At 41.6% G+C, this 26,528-nt stretch overlaps 1 protein-coding gene across 6 annotated transcripts in view; it reads right to left on the minus strand.

Annotated features, from left to right (window-relative positions):
• Positions 1–1,534: 1,534 nt before the first annotated feature.
• Positions 1,535–26,528, minus strand: part of dlg3 (discs, large homolog 3 (Drosophila)) — a 404,637-nt gene continuing 379,643 nt past the window's right edge. For all 6 annotated transcript variants that reach the window (XM_063060832.1, XM_063060831.1, XM_063060830.1 and 3 more), the window contains 5 exons: positions 18,432–18,533; positions 15,749–15,921; positions 11,471–11,580; positions 7,852–7,943; positions 1,535–1,908 (listed from right to left, as the gene is read on the minus strand). In XM_063060832.1, the coding sequence (XP_062916902.1) occupies positions 1,802–1,908; positions 7,852–7,943; positions 11,471–11,580; positions 15,749–15,921; positions 18,432–18,533 (584 nt within the window). In that variant the 3' untranslated portion in view covers positions 1,535–1,801. The remainder of the gene's footprint in view (positions 1,909–7,851; positions 7,944–11,470; positions 11,581–15,748; positions 15,922–18,431; positions 18,534–26,528) is intronic.

The raw sequence follows: 26,528 nt of genomic DNA on the forward strand, positions 1-26,528 counted from the left end.
TGTCATTATATGAAGTTGGACTAAATAAAATGGAAGCCAGCAAGGCTTCCTTTCAGTCAATTCAGCGATGTATCCTATTTACCTATCCATTTTGTTGCTGTGTGAACTGTTCTAATTACCGTTAGAAAATGAATTTTACATAATAGGTAACAACAGCTGAACATAAAACAGTAGTCCACATGAAAGGCCTGATATAACTGCACTTACGTGTTGACACAGTCATCTTGTGGGGATATCTACTGGTTAATTACTTTGTTGATCAAAGTTTCAGCTTATTTACACTTGAAATGTATAATTAAGAGTTTACATGCAATGTTGATATCTTATGGATTGCAGCAATCGTTATTGTGATTAAGTTTAAAACCAATGTCTGTGATAGACAGGAGTCAGTCATATGTTCCAAAGATAGATAAACCTAACAAATTGCAAGGGGAAGTATGGCAGCTGAAGAGTTTTCTGAACTCTCATATTTGCTTTTCTATTTAAAATGATTGCCATGCCCAAAGATGCATCTAATTCATGGGACTGGCATGTATTTCAAAATTTACATCTTGTATTTCAAACATCAATAACGTCTTCACCACGAATAACATTACTGTCTCCTGCTTACATCCCACCCCAATAAAATACCAAAACTTTTCTGCGTAAAAATAGGCATAGCGCTTTAAGAAGAATGCACTCAAATCTGCCCAATTTAAATGCCAGTTCAAAAAAAAAATCTAAGACTACCTCTGAACAAAGCCAAACTGACAATCCTTCATGCTTTATGGTTAAACAACTGGCCCAGTTGTTTACACAGAATTTCTAATAGGTTGTTCTAATTTTACTCTGGAGAACTTCAAAACAGAAGTTCCATCTTTGTTCCCTTACCAGAGAACTTTGTGCAACAATTGTATATAAATACATTAAAAGAACTAAGTACTCACATTGTGTATTGACAAAAAAGGTAGATTAGATCTATGATCATATTTGTAAAATTATTTTGAGTTTGGTAGTGATATAGAAGATGGGCTTCCTGACCACTACAAATTCAAATTAAATCCAGTTGATTTCACAAAAGGGCATTCTGGACAAAGACACAATTTTCTTCCATTTCATTCATACAAAGCCGTGTGTGAATAGCAGTCAGAGCAACTTACAATTTCTTTATCATCTGTCAGCTTTTACTCAAATAACTTTAAAAAAAAAACAGCAAAAAATGTAAAATGTCCATGCAGACAACCATGTTTTGATGTGTAAAACAATGTGCAATTTAATATGTTGAAAATTATCATGTTATATTTTCATCTAAAGTACCACAATGATTTAAATTCTAGTTTTCACTCTGTTCCTCCTCCTCCTGAGGTGAGGAATTGTATACAATTTGTGTCTTTAAAAGCACTGCTATGTGTAATCACAGAGGAGTAGAGTGGTTTCCTTTCTCCTTTCAAACCCATCTGCATTAGGAAATTTCAGAAAGATCATTTTTGAGGAATGGTACTGATAACCCTGTGAACACTGGTTCTTTAAAACCACAGCTTAGTCCATATGAAACTGTCGTAGCTGATCTTCAGGTAATACAAACATACAAAGTCAATGCAATCCTGGTCCCGTTTCCTGAAGATGTTCTTTAAAATACTCAGGTGTGCATTTCCATGTTGTTGATGGAATTCCATAAAAACCATGCAGTATGGAAACAGCCACAGCGACGGTGAGGATTCATAATAACATAATGAGAAAGATAAAACTTGATATGCAACATATCTTAAAAGGGGGATACATTTCCCCCATCAACATCTTCTCTCTAAACATTGGGACATGCTTAGAGTTTTTCAGATGAAGGAATCCAGATGTAGGGACCAGACTGTTCTTCAATGACTTGCTTAATTTTGTTGTATATCTCCTCTAATGAATCTCCCTGTACAATGGCTGTAGAAAACAAAAATTGCAACAGTATAAAATGCAAAATACTGTAATGTCAGCAAATATTAGAAAGGAATGTATGAACAGAAAGCAGGAGGAAAATATATAAAGCAGAGAGAGTAAGTATCAGGCATAATGAACTATAATTGAATCCAGGAACAGATTAAATTGAATTAAACAAAACACTCAAAGGGCTGGGTCACACTGGGCAAGAATTAAACAGAAGCAGAGAAAAACATGCTGGCATTTATTCTTCCACAGGAACACTAGTCTTAATTTTATCATACCCACATTCCTAAATTTACTTTTTCTTCAATGACTCTAGCCTAATTTTTAAATCATGACAATTCTTTAAAATCTCTTCACCTTAGATCCATTTAACCTTAAATCTATGCACCGTGTTCTTAACACTTCCAAGCACTAGAATACTGATTCTGTTTATTTTGTCCCATTCCTTCCTAATTTTAAACAACATAAAATTACTTCCGAGCTTCCAATGTAGAAACACAGAAAACCAACAGCACAATACAGGCCTTTTGGCCCACAAAGCTGTGCCAAATATGTCCTTACCTGTGAAATTACCTAGGGTTACCCATAGCCCTCTATTTTTCTGAGCTCCATGTACCTGTCCAGGAGTCTCTTAAAAGACCCTATCATATCCGCCTCCACCACCGTCTCTGACAGCCCATTCCACGCACTCACCACTCTCTGCATAAAAAAACTTACCCCGACATCCACTCTGTACCTACTTCCAAGCACCCTAAAACTGTGCTCTCTTGTGCTAGCCATTTCAGCCCTGGGAAAAAGCCTCTGACTATCCACACGATCAATGCCTCTCATCATCTTATACACCTCTATCAGGTCACCCTTCATCCTCTGTCGCTCCAGGGAGAAAAGGCCGAGTTCACTCAACCTATTCTCATAAGGCATGCTCCCCAATCCAGGCAACATCCTTGTAAATCTCCCCTGCACCTTTTCTGTGGTTTCCACATCCTTCCTGTAATGAGGCGACTAGAACTGAGCACAGTACTCCCAAGTGGGGTCTGACCAGGGTCCTATATAGCTGCAACATTACCTCTTATACTCAATCCCATGATTGAAGGCGGCCAATGCACTGTATGCTTTCTTAACCACAGAGTCAACCTGCGCAGCAGCTTTGAGTGGCCTATGGATTCGGATCCCAAGATCACTCTGATCCTCCACACTGCCAAGAGTCTTTCCATTAATACTATATTCTGCCATCATATTTGACCTACCAAAATGAACCACCTCACACTTATCTCGGTTGAACTTCATCTGCCACTTCTCAGCGCAGTTTTGCATCCCATCAATGTCCCGTTGTAACCTCTGACAGCCCTCCACACTATCCACAACACCCCCAACCTCTGTCATCAGCAGATTTACTAACCCATCCCACCACTTCCTCATCCAGATCATTTATAAAAATCATGAAGAGTAGTCCCAGAACAGACCCCTGAGGCACACCACTGATCACTGGCCTCCATGCAGAATATGACCCGTCTACAACCATTCTCTGCCTTCTGTGGGCAAGCCAGTTCTGGATCCACAAAGCAATGTCCTCTTGGATCCCATGCCTCCTTACTTTTTCAATAAGCCTTGCATGGGGTACCTTGTCAAATGCCTTGCTGAAATCCATATGCACTACATCAGCGGTCCCCAACCACCAGGCTGCGGACCGGTACTGGGCCGCAAAGCATGTGCTACCGGGCTGCGAGGAAACGATATGATTTGTCGATATGAGTCAGCTGCACCTTTCCTCATTCCCTGTCATGCACTGTTCAGCTTGAACGCACGCGAAGTCATTACCCGCGCGTCATTCATGTCAGCGCAGGAAGGAGATTAACTCCTCGAGCTTGCAAATGACGGCGGGCTGAAAAGTATGTTTGACATAACATCTCTGCTGGCATTCTGGATCAAAGTCAAGGCTAAATATGCTGAGATAGCCACGAAAGCACTGAAAACGTTGCTTCCATTTCCAACATATCTCTGCAATGAATGCAATGAAAACTAAATTGCCAAATAGACTAGATATAAGGAACCCCCTTTGAGTATCGCTGTCTCCCATCACCCCTCAATGGCATCGTCTTGTTGCAGGGAAACAAGCCCAGGACTCCCACTGATTCAGCGACATTGGTGTGTTGCAATGATTTTATATGTTCATACGGGGAAAATATGTGCTGTGTGTCTAATATCCAAACGTTACTTAAAATGTTATGATGCTATTGACTTATAAGTGACTTATATAACCATATAACAATTACAGCACGGAAACAGGCCATCTCTGCCTTTCTAGTCTGTGCCGAACGCTACTCTCACCTAGTCCCACCGACCTGCACTCAGCCCACAACGCTCCATTCCTTTCCTGTCCATATACCTATCCAATTTTTCTTTAAGTGATAATATCGAACCTGCCTCTACCACTTCTACTGTAAGTCCGTTCAACACTTACTTCAAGCTCCCCTGTCCTCCCCTGATAATTATCACTATATTCATGCAAGGAAAATATGTGCTGTGTGTTTAATATTAAATTTGTTAGATAAACCCTTTTAGAAACGAAATTGAGTGTATTAGCCACTTATCACCTATATTCCGGTCGTGATTAACATCCCACCCCCCCCGAACAGAATCGGCAAAAGCGATTTGTAGAAAAAAAATCGGCATGTATGCGCATGTGCACTGGTGCCCGCGCAAAGCTTCATGGTCATTGTAGTCTTTCTTGGGGTAAACACAACATATTTGATTGCTACTCTTGTCCATTGGCAACCCTGCCCTGCCCCCCCCCCCCCCCCCCGGGGTCGGCCAGTCCGCAAGAATATTGTCAGTAATAAACCGGACAGTGTTGCAAAAAAGGTTGGGGAGCCCTGCACTACATCTGCTGCTCTACCCTCATCAATGTGTTTAGTCACATCCTCAAAAAATTCAATCAGGCTCGTAGGCATGACCTGTCTTTCACAAAGCCATGCTGACTATTCCTAATCATATTATGTTTCTCTGAATGTTCATAAATCCTACCTCTCAGGATCTTCTCCACCAATTTACCAACCACTGAAGTAAGATTCACTGGTCTACAATTTCCTGAGCTATCTCTACTCCATTTCTTGAATAAGGGAATAACATCCGCAACCCTCCAATCCTCTGGAACCTCTCCCGTCCCCATTGATGATGCAACGATCATTGCCAGAGGCTCAGCAATCTCCTCCCATACCTCCCACAATAGCCTAGGGTACATCTCATCTATCCCAGTGACTTATTCAACTTGATGCTTTCCAAAAGCTCCTGCACATTCTCTTTCTTAATATCTACATGCTCAAGCTTTTCAGTCCGCTGCAAGTCATCCCTACAATCCCCAAGATCGTTTCCTGTAGTGAATACTGAAGCAAAGTACTCATTAAGTACCTCTGCTATCTCCTCTGGTTCCACACACACTTTTCCATTGTCACACTTGATTGGTCTTATTCTCTCACTATCCTCTTGCTTTTCACATATTTGTAGAATGCCTTGGGGTTTTCCTCAATCCTGTCCGCCATAGCTTTCTCATGGCCTCTTCTGGTTCTCCTAATTTCTTAAGCTCCTTCCTGCTAGCCTTATAATTTTCTCGATCTCTATCATTACCTAGTTTTTTGAACCTTTCATAAGCTCTTCTTTTCTTCTACACCAGATTTACAACAGCCTTTTGTACACCACGGTTCCAGTATCCTACCATCGGTTCCTCTATCCTGTTCCTGTCTCATTGGAACGTACCTATGCAGAACTCCATGCAAATATTCCTTGAACATTTGCCACATTTCTTCTGTACATTTCCCTGAGAACATCTGTTCCCAATTTATGCTTCCAAGTTCTTGCCTGATAGCCTCTTATTTCCCTTTACTCCAATTAAATGCTTTCTATCCTATCTCTCTCCAATGCTATGGTAAAGGAGATAGCATTGTGATCACTATCTCCAAAATGCTCTCCCACTGAGAGATCTGACACCTGACCAGGTTCATTTCCCAATACCAGATCAAATACAGCCTCTCCTCTTGTAGGCTTATCTACATATTGTGCCAAGGAACCTTCCTGAACACACCTAACAAACTCCACCCCATCTAAGCCCCTCGTTCTAGGGACATGCCAATCAATATTTGGGAAATTAAAATCTCCCACCATGCCAACACTTATTATTACACCTTTTCAGAATCTGTCTCCCTGTCTGCTCCTCAACATCCCTGTTGCAATTGGGTGGTCTATAAAAAACACCCAGGAGAGTTATTGACCCCTTCCTGTTCCTAACTTCCACCCACAGAGACTCCGTAGACAATCACTCCATAACTTCCTCTTTTTCTGCAGCCATGACACTATCTCTGATCAACAGTGTCACGCCCCCACCCCTTTTGCCTCCCTCCCTGTCCTTTCTGAAACATTTAAAGCCTGGCACTCAAAGTAACCATTCCTGCCCCTGAGCCATCCAAGTCTGTATGGCCGCAACATCACAGCTCCGAGTACTGATCCACATTCTAGGCTCATCCGCTTGGTTTATCATACCCCTTGCATTAAAATAGACACATCTCAAACCATCGGTCTGAGCATGTCTCTTCTCTATCACCTGCCTATCCTCCCTCTCGCACTGTCTCCAAGCTTTCTCTATCTGTGAGCCAACCACCTCTTCCCCAGTCTCTTCAGTTTGGTTCCCACCCTCCAACAATTCTAGTTTAAACTCTCCCCAGTAGCCTTAGCAAACCTCCCTGCCAGGATATTGGTCCCCCGAGATTCACGTGCAACCCGTCCTTTTTGTACAGGTCACACCTGCCCCAAAAGAGTTCCCAATGATCCAGAAATCTGAATCCCTGCCCCCTGCTCCAATCCCTCAGCCACGCATTTATCCTCCACCTCATTCTATTCCTATACTGTCGTGTGGCACAGGCAGCAATCCCAAGATTACTACCTTTGTGATCCTGCTTCTCAAATTCCTTCCTAACTCCCTGTAGTCTGCTTTCAGGACCTCCTCCCTTTTCCTACCTAGGTCGTTGGTACCAATATGTACCACAACCTCTGGCTACTCTCCTTCCCACTTCAGGATATCGTGCAAGTGATCAGAAACATCCCGGACCTACCATCCGTGCATCTTTTCTGTATCCACAGAATCGCCTGCCTGATCCCCTAACTATAGAGACCCTATCACTGCTGCCACCCCATTCCTTTTCCTACACTTCTGAGCCACAGTGCCAGAGGCGCGGCCACTGTTACTCCCCCCAGGTAGGCCATTACCTCCCCCAACAGTACTCAAACTGGAGTACTTATTGTCAAGGGGTACAACCACAGGGGTGCTCTGTAGCCTTTGACTCCTGCCCTTCCCTCTCCTGACTGTTATCCACTTGTATGTCTCCTGCGGCCCCAGTGACTACCTGCCGATAGCTCCTATCACCTCCTCACTTTCCCCAACTAGACAAAGATCATCGAGCTGCATCTCCTGTTCTCTAATGCTGAAATATAACAACCTAATTTTTCCAAGCTTTCATATTTGTTACTTCCTGTATCAGCTGACAAACTATCTTATTCTGGTATATACCTGCTCTATTACCTCAGCAGTCTTACTGGATTGTAAAGACTAAAACTGCAGTTTTGTCTTTCTAAACCTTTTAATACATAAAGTTCACCATTGCATTGGTTATATTCAATCATGTTAAATTGAAATTTAGCAAGAGAAAGCAAAGGAGGTCCATCACTTTCGAGAAACAAATTAGATTTCTCTTTGCTATTGGTTTTGGTGGAACAGTAATCTTTTTGGAACATCAAATGGAAATTTGGATTAGGTGTAAAATTTAATAATTTTCTGCACTTTTGTACATTTTCCCTATCGTTTAACTTTTATCGATTAAAATGCTTGTATGTTTGATCTTTCACTAATGATTTAAAAAAAAACCACAGTAAAACTGCAAGGAGCACACCAACCTGTGAAATACTCTCCAAATTCCTGCTCCAGTTTCAATGCTTTCTCAAAAGTTTTGGTTGCCTGTTCTTCAGTTTGTCGTTTATTCATTTCCCTATTGAAACAAAAACTCAACACTGAACTCTTGGATCTTTAACATTTGAAGGTTACTTGAATGGTTTTGAAATATCAAATGCTTGTTTAACAAGGCATTGTTCTGAAAAATTGATTTTGCTTGGAAAATGGCAAATACTGGGCAGACGAGTGCTTCTTTGTGGAGCAAGTGATCATGAGGAATTCATATTGGAACCAAGAATTAGTACAAAAAAAAAATCACATAATTCACTAAAAGTTTTGGAGAAAGAAAACAAATCTACAGAGCTACAGCTAAAAGTAGAGGATCCTGTGCTTTAGAAAAGAAAGAAGAACTCTTAAAAAAGTGGAAACAACAGGAATTCTGCAGATGCTGGAAATTCAAGCAACACACATCAAAGTTGCTGGTGAACGCAGCAGGCCAAGCAGCATCTATAGGAAGAGGCGCAGTCGACGTTTCAGGCCGAGACCCTTCGTCAGGACTAACTGAAGGAAGAGTGAGTTAAAAAAGCAGAATGTGTTGGAAATAATCAACATGGCTGCCGGCAAAGGTAAAGAGATAAAGAGTCAACCTGAGACCATTAAGTGATTTTCTCCCATAGACACGCAGCCTCATCTGTTAAATACTTTCTGAATTTTGTATTTTTAAGGTTTTCAGCACCCACAGTACTTTGATTCTGTACCAGAAAACAGTAAGGATCGAAGTAATACAATTGATTGCAATATTTCCCAGGTGTATTTTAACATACAGATTAACTATATTTGTCACCACCAGGACAAGGTTGTAGGGGCAGTTAATGCCAAATGTTGATTAGGTTGTTATATATAAAATATTTTAGGAACTTCATTTTTCCAAGAATGCTGTCCCCCCACCTGCTCCCCAATCAGCCCACATCTGGGCTAGATCCATCATAACCAGGTCACATACAGAAGTGAAATTTGTTGTTTTATGTCAGCAGAACATTGCAAAAAGACATAAAATTACTATAAATCACAAAATATAGTGCAAAAAAAGGATAATGAGTTAGCATTCATGGATTTCTAGGCCATTCAGAAATCTAATGGCAGTGGGGAAGCAGCTACTTCTAAATTATTGAGTGTATATAAAACCTCTGAAGGCCTCTGCTGCCTATACCTCAGAAATTCATGGAGCAATATGTTAAGTGTTGCACTTCAAGTGTAGGATTAGTACTGGAACACTTGCAGCATATTACAAGGCTTTTGACAAGGTCCCACACAGGAGATTAGTGTGCTAACTTAAAGCACACGGTATTGGGGGTAAGGTATTGGTGTGGGTGGAGAATTGGTTAGCAGACAGGAAGCAAAGAGTGGGAATAAACGGGACCTTTTCAGAGTGGCAGGTGGTGACTAGTGGGGTACCGCAAGGCTAAGTGCTGGGACCCCAGTTGTTTACAATATATATTAATGACTTGGATGAGGGAATTAAATGCAGCATCTCCAAGTTTGCGGATGACACGAAGCTGGGTGGCAGTGTTAGCAGTGAGGAGGATGCTAAGAGGATGCAGGGTGACTTGGATAGGTTGGGTGAGTGGGCAAACTCATGGCAGATGCAATTTAATGTGGATAAATGTGAAGTTATCCACTTTGGTGGCAAAAATAGGAAAACAGATTATTATCTGAATGGTGGCCGATTAGGAAAAGGGGAGGTGCAACGAGACCTGGGTGTCATTATACACCAGTCATTGAAAGTGGGCATGCAGGTACAGCAGGCAGTGAAAAAGGCGAACGGTATGCTGGCATTTATAGCGAGAGGATTCGAGTACAGGAGCAGGGAGGTACTACTGCAGTTGTACAAGGCCTTGGTGAGACCACACCTGGAGTATTGTGTGCAGTTTTGGTCCCCTAATCTGAGGAAAGACATCTTTGCCATAGAGGGAGTACAAAGAAGGTTCACCAGATTGATTCCTGGGATGGCAGGTCTTTCATATGAAGAAAGACTGGATGAACTGGGCTTGTACTCGTTGGAATTTAGAAGATTGAGGGGGGATCTGATTGAAACGTATAAGATCCTAAAGGGATTGGACAGGCTAGATGCGGGAAGATTGTTCCCGATGTTGGGGAGGTCCAGAACGAGGGGTCACAGTTTGAGGATAGAGGGGAAACCTTTTAGGACCGAGATTAGGAAAAACTTCTTCACACAGAGAGTGGTGAATCTGTTGGAATTCTCTGCCACAGCAAACAGTTGAGGCCAGTTCATTGGCTATGTTTAAGAGGGAGTTAGATATGGCCCTTGTGGCTACAGGGGTCAGGGGGTATGGAGGGAAGGCTGGGTTCTGAGTTGGATGATCAGCCATGATCATAATAAATGGCGGTGCAGGCTCGAAGGGCCGAATGGCCTACTCCTGCACCTATTTTCTATGTTTCTATGTTTCTATTACATATGCCAGGTTTGAAACTGGAATTGAATGTAACTAAATAGGCTAGATGTTTCTTCCCTTGCTGTGAAGATAAGTTGGTTGGAAGGAAACCTGCTGACATTTGAGTGAATGTCATTTACAGATGCAGTCAGTGACATCCCAGGTGGTCCTAATTACTACTCACTTAAAGCTATCAAAAATATCCAGCTGTGCAGACTCATTTGTTGTCAGAAACTTCTAGTAGTTACCATATGTCTCTTAATAAGTAACTAAATCTCAAATGAGGAAGGATTGAAGAATGTTTATTTTAAGCAAAAATGGAAGCCCTACCAAAGAATGTATAGTACATATTAGCTCCAATTCCTGCAGCAACACACAAAAAATGCTGGAGTAACTCAGCAAGCCAGGCAGCATCTATGGAGGGGAACGAACAATGACAATTTTGGACTGAGACCCTGCATAAGGACTGGAAAGAAAGGGGACAGAAGCCAGAACAGGAAGAGTACAAGCAGACCAAGTGGGGAGGGGGAATGAAGCAAGAAGCTGGGGTAAGTGGAAAAGGTAAAGGGCCAAAGAAGAAATCTGACAGGAGAGGACAGTGGACCATGGAGGAAAGGAAATCAGGGGACGGTGACAGGCAGATGAAAAGATAAGGGGTTAGACGGGGAAGAAATGACCACTTTGGAGAAATCGATGCTTATGCCATCAGGTTGGAGGCTATCCAGATGGAACATGAGGTGTTGCTCTTCCAACCTGAGTTTGGCCTCCTCATGGCATTAGAAGCGGCCATGTCCTGATGGAGGGCCTTGGTCCAAAACATCAACTGTTTACTCTCCTCCATAGATGTGGCCCGACCTGTTGAGTTTCTCCAGCAACTGCAGAAACTCTTGTGTTTCTTATTAAGGAATTTCATATTAAGGAATACCAAGCCATGAGGAAAAACCTTAAGGAACAAGAAGTAACTGAACTTCAACTGTCAACCGTGACAAAATGGAAGCTTCACATGTTAAGGCATCACTGAAGAGTATAGTTCAAAAAATCCTACCCATGTGTCTTTGACCATTTTACTCCTTGGAGCCAGATAAATGAAACTTAGATAATGGAATTCGAAATCAAGACACTGGAATTAAAATAGCCTTTCTTGAAGCCAGAGACAAAACTTCATACTTACATGAGGGATTGAACAGATTTTGGTTTGATGAAAATGGCAATAGAATACAGTAGTGCAAGCTGTAACCTCTTAATTGCATTCCCAGACACATCAAGGATGCAGTGTTTTCCCTGTACAGACAAAAATGATAACCTCAATTATGTAAAATCAATGAAATGGGTTGCAATTCAAAAATTAAGATCACACTATGAAAGTAAAGCTAGATTAAAGTGATAAGCACTATATTGTTCCACTCAGTTAATTAAATTTGTGCATCCTGATGATGAGTTCTAAAATCAAAACTGATGATGAAGATCACAAGGACTAAATGTAGTAAGTTTCTCGCATAAAAAAACTTGCATGATTTCAAATGAATACTTAACACAAGCATTGAAATTAAACAGGAAGAATTGTCATATTGTAGTTGATAAACAAAGAGTACGTTAAGTGACTGATAAATATAATTGCAGGTTTCATAAAGAAGGGATAGAATGATACATCTCTGACAATCATTTTCCGACCCTGTTGGCCACAAGGATGATGCCAAACGATAATTCATGTTGTACCTTTGTTAACAACAAAAAAAAGCAACAGACCAAATTGCCACAGGTCTGTTAGTCTGGCACTGTTAGTAGCCAAATTATTCCAAAAATACTGAGGAGCAGCAGAAACTAGTACATAGAGGCACAGGTTAAATAAGGACAGTCAACATGGATATAAAAAGCAACAGACATAAAATACTAGAGGAACTCAGCAATACCTCACACTTTGTCTGGGTAGCTTCCAACCTAATGGCATGAACATGATTAATCTAACTCTGATAATTTTTCCTTTCTCTTTCCATTCCCCATTCTGATTGCCTTCTCATCCCTTTTCTTCTCTTAACTTGCCCATCACCAACTTCAGGTCCTCCTCCCCTTTCTTCCATGATCCATTTCCATTAATTAGATTCCTTCTTCTATAACCCTTTACCTCTTCCACCCATCCCTTACCCCCAACCTTCTTTTCCAGTCCTGATAAAGGGTCTTAAACTGAAACGTCAATTGAATGTGTATTCCCTTCCATAGATGCTGCCTGACTTGGAGTTTCTCCAGCATTTTGTGTGTGTTCCTTAAAACTTCCAGTATCTGCAGAATCCCTTGTCTGGATTTAAGGAGGCAGGGTTATATTTTATTAATGATTTACTAAGGATGGCCAACGTGGGGAGCACTTTTTAAGTGCAGTCTACAGGAACCATAAGATGGAACTCGACAAAGTCTTACAATGGATATTGATTGGGAAAGCAAAAACCTATAATCTGCATTGAAGAGTGCAAGGTGGATCCAAAAAATTGAAAAAAGGTTAACTTTTCAACAGGAGGTTTAGTGACTTAAAGGGCTATGTTCATTGCACCTCCACAGTACTCTACCAGGCTATGACCATATTATGTTACTCACTTGGGTTTACATGCGATAATTTGCCAATGATACCAAAATTGCCATATTGTTGATAATGAGGAATAAAATGTTTGAGTGCAGGCAAATATTAATCAATGTAACTAATTCTGAAAAAAAAAAGCAAGGAAATGAATTTGAGAGGCTAGCAGGCAAGAGAAGACCTTCACAAAATTTGGGTCACTACTGAGTTCCTCCCCATTTTTGTGCGTGTTGCTCAAGATTTCTACCATCTACAGAATCTTGTGTTTACGAGAATACCTTGTTGATAAATGGTAAAACTGCTATGAAGTGTAGAAAAAACATTTGTATTGAGGTATGTCTCCACACCTAAGTGCAGCATGACGAGTAGTTAAGTGTGCACATGGGAAACTTGCTTTTATTGGTTGATGCATAGAATATAAAAAGCAGTTATTCTAGAATGATATAAGGTACTAGAATAGTGTGCAGTTCTGGTCACAACAGTACAAAAGTAATCAGACTGAAGGGTTCATTGAAAATTTATGTGGATGTTGCTGAAGCATTAATGTGAAGACACTGATGACATGGGAATTGTGTAGTAAATAATGAGATAAAAGTGAAAGAGGGAGCTACTTCCTTGGCTGAGAGATCAAAATTAGGTGATATAAAACCTTTCTAACTGAATTAAAGGAAACAAATATCATTGCCAGGGTGATTGGGTTCTGGAGCTCACTGCCTGAATGAACAGTGTCAGCAAGGACCATTATTCCATTTAAAGGTACTTAGAGCTTTTTGAAGAGCTATTACGAGGGTACAGACCAAAAGCTGGGAAGTGGGAATTGCATGGTCTAATTTTGTTTGACACAGATGTCGGCCGAATTGACTCCTGTGCCATTCATTTCTATGATTGCAATCAAGGCACAGAATCCACCTGTTTACTCCAACCTTGCCCCACATCCAAAGTAAGATCCAGAAGCATGTGAAGCAGTATCATTTGGCTCCTTGACATCATAATCAAGAGATTCAATCTTGGACTTCTTTTTGATCAGCATGTAGATCAACCTAGAATTCTCAGCAATAGAAGACTAGCAGGAAAATAACAGTAAAGCTCAGCAGACGATAATATAAAATAGTAGAGCTTTACTCTCAAGTGTTTTAGTGCACCGGGCTCCGATAACTGAAGCTTTTGAGGGAGCTGTCCAGAATGTCAAAGGGTAGGATAAAAGGAACAGAGAGTGCTACCTCATGATTGGTAGCATATTTGATAGTCACAATGACAGATCTTTTGTAAGAAAACACATTGATAAAGGAAGAGCAGTGGATGTAGTATATATGGATTTCAGTAAGGCATTTGATAATGATGTCCATGCAAGGCCCCTTCAGAAAGTAAGGAGGCATGGGGTCCATGGAGACCTTGGTTTGTGGATTCAGAATTGGCTTGCTAACAGAAGGCAAAGGGTGGCTGTAGATGGATCGTATTCAGTGGTGTTCCACAGGGATCTGTTTTCGGACCCCTCATCTTTGTGATTTTTATAAATGACCTGGATGAAGAAGTAGAAGGGTGAGTTAGTAAGTTTTCTGACAACACAAAGGTTGGGGAGGTTGTGGATAGTCTGGAGGATTGTCAGAGGTTACAGCGAGAAGTGGCAGATGGACTTCAATCCAGATAAGTGTGAAGTGGTTCATTTTGGTAGGTCCGATTTGAAGAGAGAATATAATATAAATATTAAGAATCTTGGCAGTGTGGAGGATCTGAGAGATCCTGGGGTCTGTGTCGATAAGACACTCAAAGCTGCTGCGCAGGTTGACAGTGTTGTTAAGAAGGTGTATGGTGTGTTGGCATTCATCAACCATGGGATTGAGTCCAAGAGCTGTGAGGTAATGTTATACAAGAGCTATACAAGACCTTGGTCAGACCCCATTTGGAGTACTGTGTTCATTTCTGGTCACCCCACTACAGGAAGGATGTGGATACTATAGAGAGAGTGCAGAGGAGATTTACAAGGATGTTGCCTGGATTGGCGGGAGTACCTTATGAGAATAGGTTGAGTGTACTTGGCCTTTTCTCCTTGGAGCAATGAAGGATGAGAGGTGACCTGATAGAGGTGTATAAGATGATGAGGAGCATTGATCGTGTGGATCACCAGAGGCTTTTTCCCAGGGCTGAAATGGCTAAAATGAGGGGGCACAGTTTTAAGGTGCTTGGAAATAGGTACCGAGGGGATGTCAGAGGTAAGTTTTTCCACACAGAGAATGATGGGTGCGTGGAATTCACTGCCAGCAGCGGTGGCGGAAGCGGATACAAATAGGGTCTTTTACGAGTCTCTTAGATAGGTACATGAAACTTTGAAAAATGAGGGGTATGTGATAGGGAAATTCTAGGCAGTTTCTAGAGTAGGTTACACGGTTGGCACAACATTGTGGGCCGAAGGGCCTATAAATATGTTGTAGATTTCTATGTTCTATGTTTTGCTTTATACAGGCAATTTACATTTTGAACATTCTGAGACATCAGGAAGTACATTTCTCATGAAAATAATGTTTAGTGATAATTTTAATTTATACCAGGAGTATAATATATAATTCTGCTTTTGGTCCTGTAGGTTTCCTTGGGACAGTTGATGTTGTTTCCACTGACGGTATTGGACACATATACAAGCTTAATTCCAATTCTTTTTGCTGTACCTCTAACTCAACATGTTACCTTTTTTTGTTCACTGCCAAAGTGAATCTGCACTGGTATAGTGAATTGAATTTATCTGAACATAAATTAAGATATTCCATCTGAGAGTATTCCATGCAATTTTCCTTACAGTTAGTGGCATTAGCTTTATGATTAAAGTGAATTCCAATTGCAAGTTAGCAATGACAAAAAAAAATTGTGGTAACACTCAACGGTACTCACTCTCTCAGCTACAGCTCTAACAGATTGAATGCTTGTCCCATAAAGATTGTCATTATATTGCCCAGCTTCAATGAACTTATTATCCTGAATGTCTTTCTCCATCTGCTCTCGGGAGGTTACAAAATGGTAATCTTGCCCATCAATTTCATTTTCACGTCTTGATCTGGTGGTGTCTGGTGGAAGTAAAACAGCTGCTGATTAAATTAATTTGTTATGAATGACATAAAATACAGATAAACGAATCAGGTTATTTGAACAATTATGTCCATGCCAGCATCAACCCTCCTCCCAAGTCCCCTCCTACACTTCCTCATCCAAGTTTCAACGTAACTACTCTATTTCTTTCTCATGCACTAAATTTGGCAGATTTAAAGTAGTATCCTATCCAAGAGGAAGATAGAGGACTAGGTATGATTAAGGAGGTGCAAAAAAAAAGATGCTGAAAGAACTCAGCAAGTCAGGCAGCATCAGTGGAGGCACTTGTGTTTCAATTCAAGACCCAACATCAAGACTGAGCATAAAAAGGTGAGAGGGATGGGTGAGACAAGAGCTGGCAAGTGATCATCAGATCCAGGTGAGGGCACATTTGGGTAGAGATGGAATTTCAGAACTCACAATCACTAATGATAAGTTAACTAAATTTGGAGATGTACTGGTGGTCATAACTGAGGACACGTTTATCTGAGCTTTATGCCTCCAAGTGCTGTCTGAAAGAGGGTAAAAAAACAATGGTTTTTTTTTATATATAGGTGCCACTTATATATCAAATTGGAAGGGGAGAACACGGGACAACAAAAGTAAATAGATTTTTTTCCCTCCTATGTAATCAGATACAGTGGATTACGGTTAATTGGGCCATCAGTTAATTGGGGTGGTCGCTTATTTCGGACGACTCTTAAAGAACAAAAATAAATTGAGAAAATAGCTGAGATTCCCTTCATTTACTAGATAACTATGCCACTTAAGTTGGACAGACTATTTCTGAACAGTTTTTAAACTAGCATCAATGCTCAATTTTTAAATAGCATTTGTTGCATGTGTCTGTGTTCAAGAAGCAGTGACTTTTGCCACTGGCAGCTCACAAGGAATAAACAATAGGACAATTCAGAACTGTCTTGCTCACTGTGGTTTCAAGTATTCAGGCTTGGACATGCTGGAAATGGCAGTGTGTGAAAATGAAACGATTTCACTACTTCAACAAGTTAAAAACTACAAAGAATTACAAGGCATCAAGAGCTTTGTATGAAGATAGTTCATCATCCTGCACTAGGTGCTTGCACTGATTTTGTTCATTTACAGTCAAAAGTACACAACACGGTTGAACTAATTCTGTAGTACTGCAGTAGTATTGGTAGTGTTCTAATTTGTTCTGTATTTCATTTAAATCATAATTTTCTAAATGGGGAGAAAATCCAAAGATCTAAGATGCAAAGGGACTTGGGAGTCCTTGTGCAACACTCAAAGGTTAATTTATACATCCATTTGGTGTTGAGTAAGGCAAAAGTGATGTTAGCATTCATTTCAAAGGATTTAGAATACAAGAGCAGATTTGTGATACTGAGGCTTTATAAGGCACTGGTGAGGCCTCACCTTGAATATTGTGAACAATTTTGGGCTCCTCATCTAAATGATGTGCTGGCACTGGAGAGGGTTCAGAGGAGGTTCACAAGGATGACTCTGGGAATGAAAGAGTTATCATACGAGGAACGTTTGATGGCTCTAGTTCTGTACTCACTGGAATTTAGAAGGATGGGGGGTGGGGGATCTCATTGAAACCTTTCGAATGTTAAAAACCCTAGACAGAGTAGATGTGGAAAGGATGTTTCCCATGATGGGGGAATCTAGGATAAGAGGGCATAGCCTCAGGATAGAGGGGCATCCATTTAAAACAGAGATGCAAAGAAATTTCTTTAGCCAGAGGGTGGTGAATTTGTAGAATGTGGAGGCAGCTGTGAAGGCCAGGTCATTGGGTGAATTTAAGGCAGAAAATGATAGACTCTTGATTAGACATGGCATCAAAGGTTACAGGGAGAAGGCTGGGGAGTGGGGCTGAGGAGGGGAAAAAAGGATCAGCCGTGACTGAATGGAAGAGCAGACTCAATGCGCCAAATGGCCTAATTCTGCTCTTATGTCTTTTAGTCTTATAAATTGTAATTTGTTATTCAGTTTGTCCTTTTTTTAATACCTTTTTAACTATTTCCATGAAACTTCAACTAATTGTGGCAGCAGCTTAATTGGGACAAACATACTCATCCTAATGCGAATCCCAGTAAATTATATTGACATATCTATCAGGATTTGGCCACTAGAGGTCCTTCATTATACACTATTCAGCTGACTGATCTGTGTATTTTGGAACATTTTCTCCACTGCTTTAACGTCCGGACAGAAATGTTCTTATAACTGTTTTTATTATAAGATTAATTTCATCAGAACCATAGTGGCAAACCAATTGACTGCAATAACGTTTAGTAATTACATAGTCTTGAGTAGATTAGTACTTTCACAATATATGAATAGAGGAATTATATTTCTCTCAAATTTAGATTTCAACCATCTATGGCCAAGGAATAGAAAACCGATTCCTCTTTAAGACTAACAGTCCAAAACTGGAAAGTTCCAGGATAACAAATACAAAAGTTAGTTTAACAGCACTTATAAGATCAGAATTCAGAGTACTCACGAGGTACGCAGGAACCAAACTTATTTGGGAATTCAGAGATCAGATCATCATTGACTCTGTCCTTCATTGGTCCCAGAATTATTATTGGTCGAGCATAATGAACTGAAATTTTAAAAACATGAATAGAGACCAACATTTATATCAAAGAATGTAATCAAGCAGTCCATGTTCCATACACACCATGTAAATAACCTGCAGCAAGATTTTTATGTGAAACTTTCACAAACCTGCAACCTCTATTATAATGACAAGGACTGGAGATATATAGAAACAGCACTACTTCCAAGTTCCTCTCCAACCAGCACAGATTTATTCACTACATCACAGAAAAAATCCGAGTTGTGCCGCTTAAGCACCCATTTATGCTAATCCAGTTATATTCTCACAATGGCATCAGATTCCGCTCAAATTCTTCCACAACCTCTAGGGGCAATTTACACCGACCCATTTGACCAACTTTATGATGTGGGAGGGAAGTGAAGAGAATTCACATTCACAGGGAAGATGTGCAATCTCCTCAAAATACAGCACTTTATGCCAGAATCACCTTGTGGTGGTTGGAGCTACGACGCATCATCTCTACAAGCTGCACCTCTGTGCCACCAATGGTACCTAGCATTTCCAAGCTGTTTCTCATCCATATACCAGCCTGGCCTGAGCCTGCTTAGCTTCTGAGATCTGACAAGATCAAGCACTTTTATTTTTAGCTGATATGACTTCCATTACTGTATTGGTCAAAACTTCTCATCAAAAAAAATTGTAGTGGTTGAAGGAAAAAGCTGCTGACCACCTCCTTAGCACAACTAGGGTAGGACAGTTCTGCCAGAGATGCTCACAGCCCAAATCTATTCTTTTTTTGAAAAAGGCTTCTTCTAGTGAGAATTCTACGAGCATCACAGGGACTATAACTGGCTTACTTCAAAGATTCAAGCAGTACTTATTGAATAAATCATATAAGTAATGACAAACAGCATAAATAGCAAGTTGCCGTTGTGCTCCTGGAATATCAGCTAGTGCTCTGATGCACAAATACAAGGTCGAATCTCTCAGTGGCAGTGAGGAATGCAAATTCAAGTAATGAAGTAAAAGCTAGATTTTCTTTTAAAAAGGGCACAACACTAACTATGAAACTGCTTGACTGTCATCAAAGTTCAACTGGTTAACAAATTCCTTCAGGGAATGAAATCTGCCATCCTTGTGTGGAGTAGAGTATAATATGCAACACCAGATCCACCAATGTGGTTTACACAAGTTTATTGTCATTTGTACATATATACAACCATATAAAACCACATTCCTCTGCACCACGGTGTACCCACATAATATATATCATACACAACACATAAACCAAACTAATATATTAAAATATGTTAAAAAAGCATAATTCAAATTGCATGTATTAAAGCGCAGCACAGGTAAACAGCAAAGTTTGTTGTCTTAGTGATGAGACCTTGATGGTGGCAGGGCATTCATCAGATAGGGAGATTTGTTTATTAATCCCAAAGGAAATTACAGTGTCACAGGAGCATTTCAAGTGCACAGATATAGAAAATATTAGAAGAAAACTAAGAAAGAATAAAAATACAAGTTACCACAAAGGAGGGATTCATCACTTCCCCATAGGTTGACTGATTATAAAGCCTAATGGCTGAGGGTAAGAATGACCTCATAGTGCTCTTTGGAGCAGCACAGTTGTCTTAGTCTATTACTACAAGTGCTCTGTTCAGCCAAGGTGGCATCAGAGGGCGAGAAACCTTGCTAGGATTTTCCATAGGGTCCTTTGTTCTGTCACTGGGTCCAGTTTGACTCCTATATGGTTATAACAAAGCCAGTCTTTCTAATCAGTTTATTGAGCCTGTTGGTATCATCCACGTTGATGCCATTGCCCCATCACACCAGCACATAGAAGATTGTACTGGCAACAACAGACTGGTAGAACATGGGAAGGAGAGGCCTGCATACTCCAAAGGACCTCAGTCTCCTCGGGAAGTAGAGGTGACTCTGGCCCTTCTTATACACAACCTCTGTTTCGTGCTCTACTCAAGTCTGACATCCAGGTATACCCCCATTATTTCACAGCCTGAGGGAAGAAACTTACCTGGTCTGGCAGCCCTAGCCCTGATGCTTCTTTACCTTTTTTCCTGATGGTAGTTGGTCTAAGATTGTAGAATAGGTGGTAGGGATACTCAACAATGCTCTGGGCCCTTTGTCTGATCACTCCTGGTAAATGTCACAATTAGAGGGAGGAGAACTCACTGGTTTTTACTGTCCTCTGTAGAGTCTTGTGGTCTGATGCTCTGCAGCCTCTGTACCACACAATGATGGAGCCAGGCAGGACACTCTCGATGGTGCTCCTGTAGAAAGTTGTTAGAAGGGGTATGGACAGCCTTGCAAGCCTCAACTTCCTTAAAAAGTGTAGACACTGCTGTGCCTTCTTGACTAGTGAGCTGGTGTTCTAGTTCCAGGTCAGATCATCTGTTCTGTGCACAACAAGGAAGGTTAGACCCTAAGCCTTATTGGAACTGTGCACATCAAGGAACGTTGGAACGTTGGACCCTTCCCTCTCTCCAGCATGATGGAGCTGCCTACTCAGACTGACTGAGGTCTTTCCGTCAAGAGGTCCAAGATCCAGTTATACAACAGAGGGGTGTTGAGTCCCAACAAGGACAGCTTACCCACCAGCCTCTGAGGGATGATCAAGTTAAATGCCGAGCTGGAGTCAATGAACAACATCCTGGCACATGAGGGCTCGTTTTCTAGGTGGGACAGGACAGAGTGGAGGGCCGAGGCAATGGCATCATCAGTGCACCGGTTCTAGTGGTCGGTGAACTGGAAAAGGACCAATGTAGCTGGAAGGTAGGATTTTATAGAATCCACTACCCGCCTCTCAAAGCGCTTCATGACTGTTGAAGTCACTGTCATTGGATAGAAATCATTTAGGCCTTCTTGGGCACCGGAATGATGTTGGCTGCCTTAAAACCTGCAAGAACAGTCGATTGTTTCAGAGAAATACTGAAGATGTTCATTAAGACCGACACCGGCCCCCTAGGCCTGAGTCGACGTAGTAGTAGTTGTCATTAAGACCTTTGGCTAGCTGGGCTGCATAGTCCCTTGCACCTAACCAGCTACGTTGTGCAGCCTTGCAGCTTTGCATGGGTACACCCTGGCTTGGGTTCACCTTACCTTGGCTGTGGCCAGAAAGGGTGCCTGTTCCTCAGGAAGAGCAGGGGCTATCCTCGATGTCACATCACTTAATTGGTCAAATCGTGCATGAAAAGCACTCAGCCTATCAGGAAGGGAGGCATTGCTGTCACTGACACAGGGTGGACTTGAAATTCACTATGGTTTGTATATCTTGCCACATGCACTGCATGTCCCTGGTGTCACAAAGGCATCTGTGGATTCATCTGCGCACTCGTGCTTTGCCTTCCTGATGGCACAGGAGAGTGAGGCCCTTGCTGACCTTAGTGTTACCCTGTCCCCTGATCTGAAGGCAGTGTCCTGATCCTTAAGCAGTGCACAAACTTCTGCAGTTGGCCAAGGTTTCTTGTTTACCTTGGCAGTGTCATGTTTAATCATGGTAACTTCCTCAGTGCATTTTCTTATGTAGCCAGTCACTGATCCTGAATATTCATCAATGTTGACATGATGCCTCCCTGAATATGCTCCAGCCTGTTATTTCAAAGCAGTCCTGCAGCACAGAGATGTCACCTTCTGGCCTGGTCCTGGTCTCACTGTGAACTGGTTTGACTCGTTACACCAGTCGTCTATGCACAGATTGCAAAATGGATTATGTGGTATGAATATCTGAGGTGAAGGTGGGGTTAGCTTTGTAGGGTCCACAAGTGTTGGTATAAAACAGATTTAATACATTCTCTCCTCTGGTTGCAAAGTTGACATGCTGGTAGAAATTTGGCAGGATTGTTTTTAAGTTGGCATGACTGAAGTCACGAGGAACAACGAAGACACCATCGGGTTGAGCGGCTTCAAGTTTGCAGATTGTACTGCACAGCTCCTGTAGCACTTCTCCAGCACCAACACAGGGGGATGTAAACAGCAATAATCACAATAGCAGGGAACTCCCCTGGTAAGTAGAAGGGCCTGCTCTTCACCATTATAAACTTTACCTGCGGCAAACAGTGTGCCATTATACACCAGTTCCTATTGCTGTAGAGATAAAGACCTCCCATACTGATCTTACTGGAGGTCATAGCATTTCTGTCTACCTGAAAGGAGATTAGGTCTTCTAGCTGGATCGTTGAGTCTGGAATCGTGTCTTGAAGCCATGTTGCTGTCAGGACAACTGTGCAACAGTGACTCATCTCCCACTGGTTCAGATGCAGATGCACGAAATCCAGTTTATCTTCCAGCGAATGGACATAAGCTACTAGAATCGACAGGAGTGTGGGCCTGGAGGGATCCACTTTATGTCTCGCTTTAATACCAGCGTGCTGACTGCACTTACGTGTTCATGCCCACTGCTTCTGAGTGGTTGTAGCAGACCACGGCAAGAGCCCACTCCCCGCGTTAGTCTGCAACTCCGCAACACCTTCGTTATTCTGCTCGCTAATGAGCTAGACTCGCAGATTTTAGTATTCTTAATGTTTTATCTGCCTACATAGTTAGGAAGTGACGCTAAGTGCAGGTATTGTGAAAATAAAAGCATTTCTTCAAGGACTTATCAAAAGAAAAAACTTCTTCATTCTACAACAACAGGATTTTTAGACACAACAACACGAAATGAGCTAAAAATGCTGAAGGAACTCAGTGCAATATCTGTGGGGAAAAGGAACTGTCAGTGTTTAAGGATGAGACTCTGCATCAGAAATTCCTGTCATGATAACCTGGAAATGTATGCAGTGAAAGTCTCTGCTGGCGGAGGTCATAGTACTTTTAGTTGGGTAACCTTCTCCCTTTCTTTTCTCATCAATTTGAACAAATCTTCTTGTTTGCTGCATTGTGTCTTCTCTTAAACAACATTGCAAGCAAACTTTACATTCAAGCTAGTTTAAAATCAGTGCAAATGCAGATGGCCTTGAAGTTATTGATTTCCTACACCAGTTGTGCTGACTTCATTGATTTATGTAAAAAGACATTAAAGAACATAGAGGCTTCAGCGAGGGAGGAGTGGACAGTTCTGCTTCATTTTTCTTATTGCATAGTTAGAGCAGTAGAGATGCCAGGCAGGGTAGTGGAATGCTCCTCTTGTATGGCGTGGGAAGGCAGTATTCCTGATGACTACACTTGCAAGAAGAGAATCCAGCTGCAGCTTCTTTCAGATATGTTAAGGAACTGGAGCTGGATGAACTCTGGATCATTCAGGAGGCTGAGCTGTTGATCAACAGGTTACAACCAAGCAGCAGGATATAGGTAACTGGATAAATGTCGGGACGGGGAAAGGGGATAGGTAGTTAGTGCAGAGTGTCCCTGTGGTCATTCCCCTCAACAAAAGGTATTGCTTTGTATATTGTTTGGGGGTGGGGGAATGGCCTGCAGAGGAAAGTCACAGCTGTCAAGTCTCTGGACTAAGTCTGGCTCAGAAGAGAAGGGGAAGGAGAAGTGAATTGTAGTGATAGGGGATTCATTGGTTTGGGGAACAGACAGAAGGTTCTGTGAACAAGAACAAGAATCCTAGATGGTCTGTTGCATTTCGGATGTCAGTTCACAGAATTCTTAAGTGGGAGGATGGACAGGGTGGGTTATAGTCTTCATCGGTACTAATGACATTTGTAGGAAGGGTGACGAGGTCCTGCAAAGAGAGTTCAGGAAGTTAGGTGCTAAGTTAAAGGACAGGATTATGACCCGGGATTGCTATCTGTGCTACACGCTAGTGATGCTAGAAATAGGAAGATCATACAGTTTAACACATGGCTAAGAAGATGGTGCAGGAGGGAAGGCTTCTATTTACAGATTATTGGACTCTCTTCCAGGGAAGGTGGGACCTGTACAGAAGGGGTTGGGGTCAGGTTTAAACTCGAGTTACAGGGGGATGGGAACAAGAGCGCCAGAACAGATAGTGGAGTGGTTGTTGGGAACGATGTTGTTAAGCATACATACAAAGGTAGACATCAATGCAAGGAGTAATGTAGGAAAGGTGGATGAGGTTAGGACCCAATCCTTTATTAGTACATATAGGTCTCAACTAGAGAAAATACAATACTAGATTTCCTATTAGGAAATGAGACAGGGCAGGTGGCAAAAGATTGTGTAGGGGAAACACTTTGCATCTAGTGATCATAATGCCATTAGTTTCAAGATAATTACCGATGGTCCTCTGTTTGAGATTCTAAATTGGAGAAAGACCAATTCTGATGGGATCGGAAACAATCTAGTAAAGACAAAAGATCTGGCAAAGGTGTACTTGTGAGTGGGAGGTTTTCAAAAGTGAAATTTTGAGAGTAAAGTTTGTAAATTCCTGTCAAATGAATGGCATGGATAACAGGCTAAGGGAACCTTGGTTTTCAAGAGATACTGAGGCCCTGGTTAAGAAAAGGGAGGAGATAGGCAAGGAGCAGCAAATGAGGCATTTGAGTATAAGAAATACAAGAGAATACTCAAGAAGGAAATCAGGAGGGCTAAAACACGTGAGGTTGCTCTAGCAGACAAGATGAAGGAGAATCCCAAGGGCTTCTACAGATTATATTAAGAGCAAAAGGATGGCAAAGGCCAAAATTGGTCCTCTGAAAGATCAGACTGGTCAATGAAGCATGGACCCAAAAGAAATAGAGATATCTTAAATGGATCGTTTGCAACTATTTTACTCAGGAGACAGACACAGAGTCTACAGAAGTAAAGCAAAGCAGTAGTGACATCATGGTCCGTATACAAATTATAGAGGAGGAGGTGTTTGCTCTTGAGGAAAATTAGGGTGGATAAATCCACAGGGCCTGACAAGGAGTTCCCCTGGACCTTGTGGGAAGCTAGCGCAGAAGATCCGGGGGCCCCAGCAGATGTATTTAAAATGCCCCCAGCCACAGATGAGGTGCTGAAGGATTGGAGGACAGCTAATGTTGTTCTATTGTTTCAGAACGGCTCTTAAAAATCAGCCAGAAAATTATAGGTTGATGAGCCTGACATCAGTAGTAAGTTATTGGAAGGCACTCTAAGGGACTGGATATATAAGTATTTGGAAAGACACGGACTGATTAGTCTAACCAATCTTATAGTTTTTTGAGGAAGCTACCAGGGAAGTTGATGAAGGCAAGGCAGTGGATGCTGGACTTTAACAAGGCCTTTGACAAGGTTCCGTATGAGACGTTGGTCAAGAAGTTTCATTTGCATGGGACTCAAGTTGAGGTAGTAAACTGGATTAGACACTGGCTTTGCGGGGAGAAGCCAGAGAGTGATCCTAGATGGTTGGCTCTATGACGGAAGGCCTGTGAATAGTGGTGTGCCACAGGGATCGGTGCTGGCTCCACTGTTATTTGTCATATATATCAATAATCTGGATGATAATGTGGCTAACTGGATCAACAGATGACATCAAGATTTAGGGTGTAGCGGACATCAAGGAAGACTCGCAAAGCTTGCAGCTGGACCCTGGGCAGCTAGTGAAAAAGGCTAAAAAAATAAAGGCAGATGGAATTTAATGCAGACAAGTGTGAGGTGTTGCACTTTGGGAGGGTAAATCAGGGCAGGGCTTACAGTGAGCGGTAGGGCACTGCAGAGTACAGTGGAACAGAGGGATCTGGGAACACAGATCCATAATTCCTTGAAAGTGGTGTCACAGATAGATAGGATTGTAAAGAAAGCTTTCGGCACATTGATCTTTATAAAACAAAGAGCTGAGTACAACAGTTGGGATGTTATGCTGAAGTTGTACAAGATATTGATGAGGCCTAACTTGTAATATTGTGTGCAGTTTTGGTTATCTACCTACAGGACAGATGCCATTAAGGTTGAAAGAGTGCAGTGAAAATACACAAGGATGTTGCCAGGACTTGAGGACCTGAGTTATAGGGAAAGGTTGAATAGGTTATGAATTTATTCCCTAGAGTGTAGAAAAATGAGGGGAGATTTGGTACATGTACAAAACATTATGAGAGGTATGTGCAAACAGTTTTTTCCCACCGAGGTTGGGTGAGACAACAACTAGAC

Source organism: Mobula hypostoma, chromosome 10 (assembly GCF_963921235.1).
Source record: "Mobula hypostoma chromosome 10, sMobHyp1.1, whole genome shotgun sequence".
Lineage (NCBI taxonomy): Eukaryota > Metazoa > Chordata > Chondrichthyes > Myliobatiformes > Myliobatidae > Mobula > Mobula hypostoma.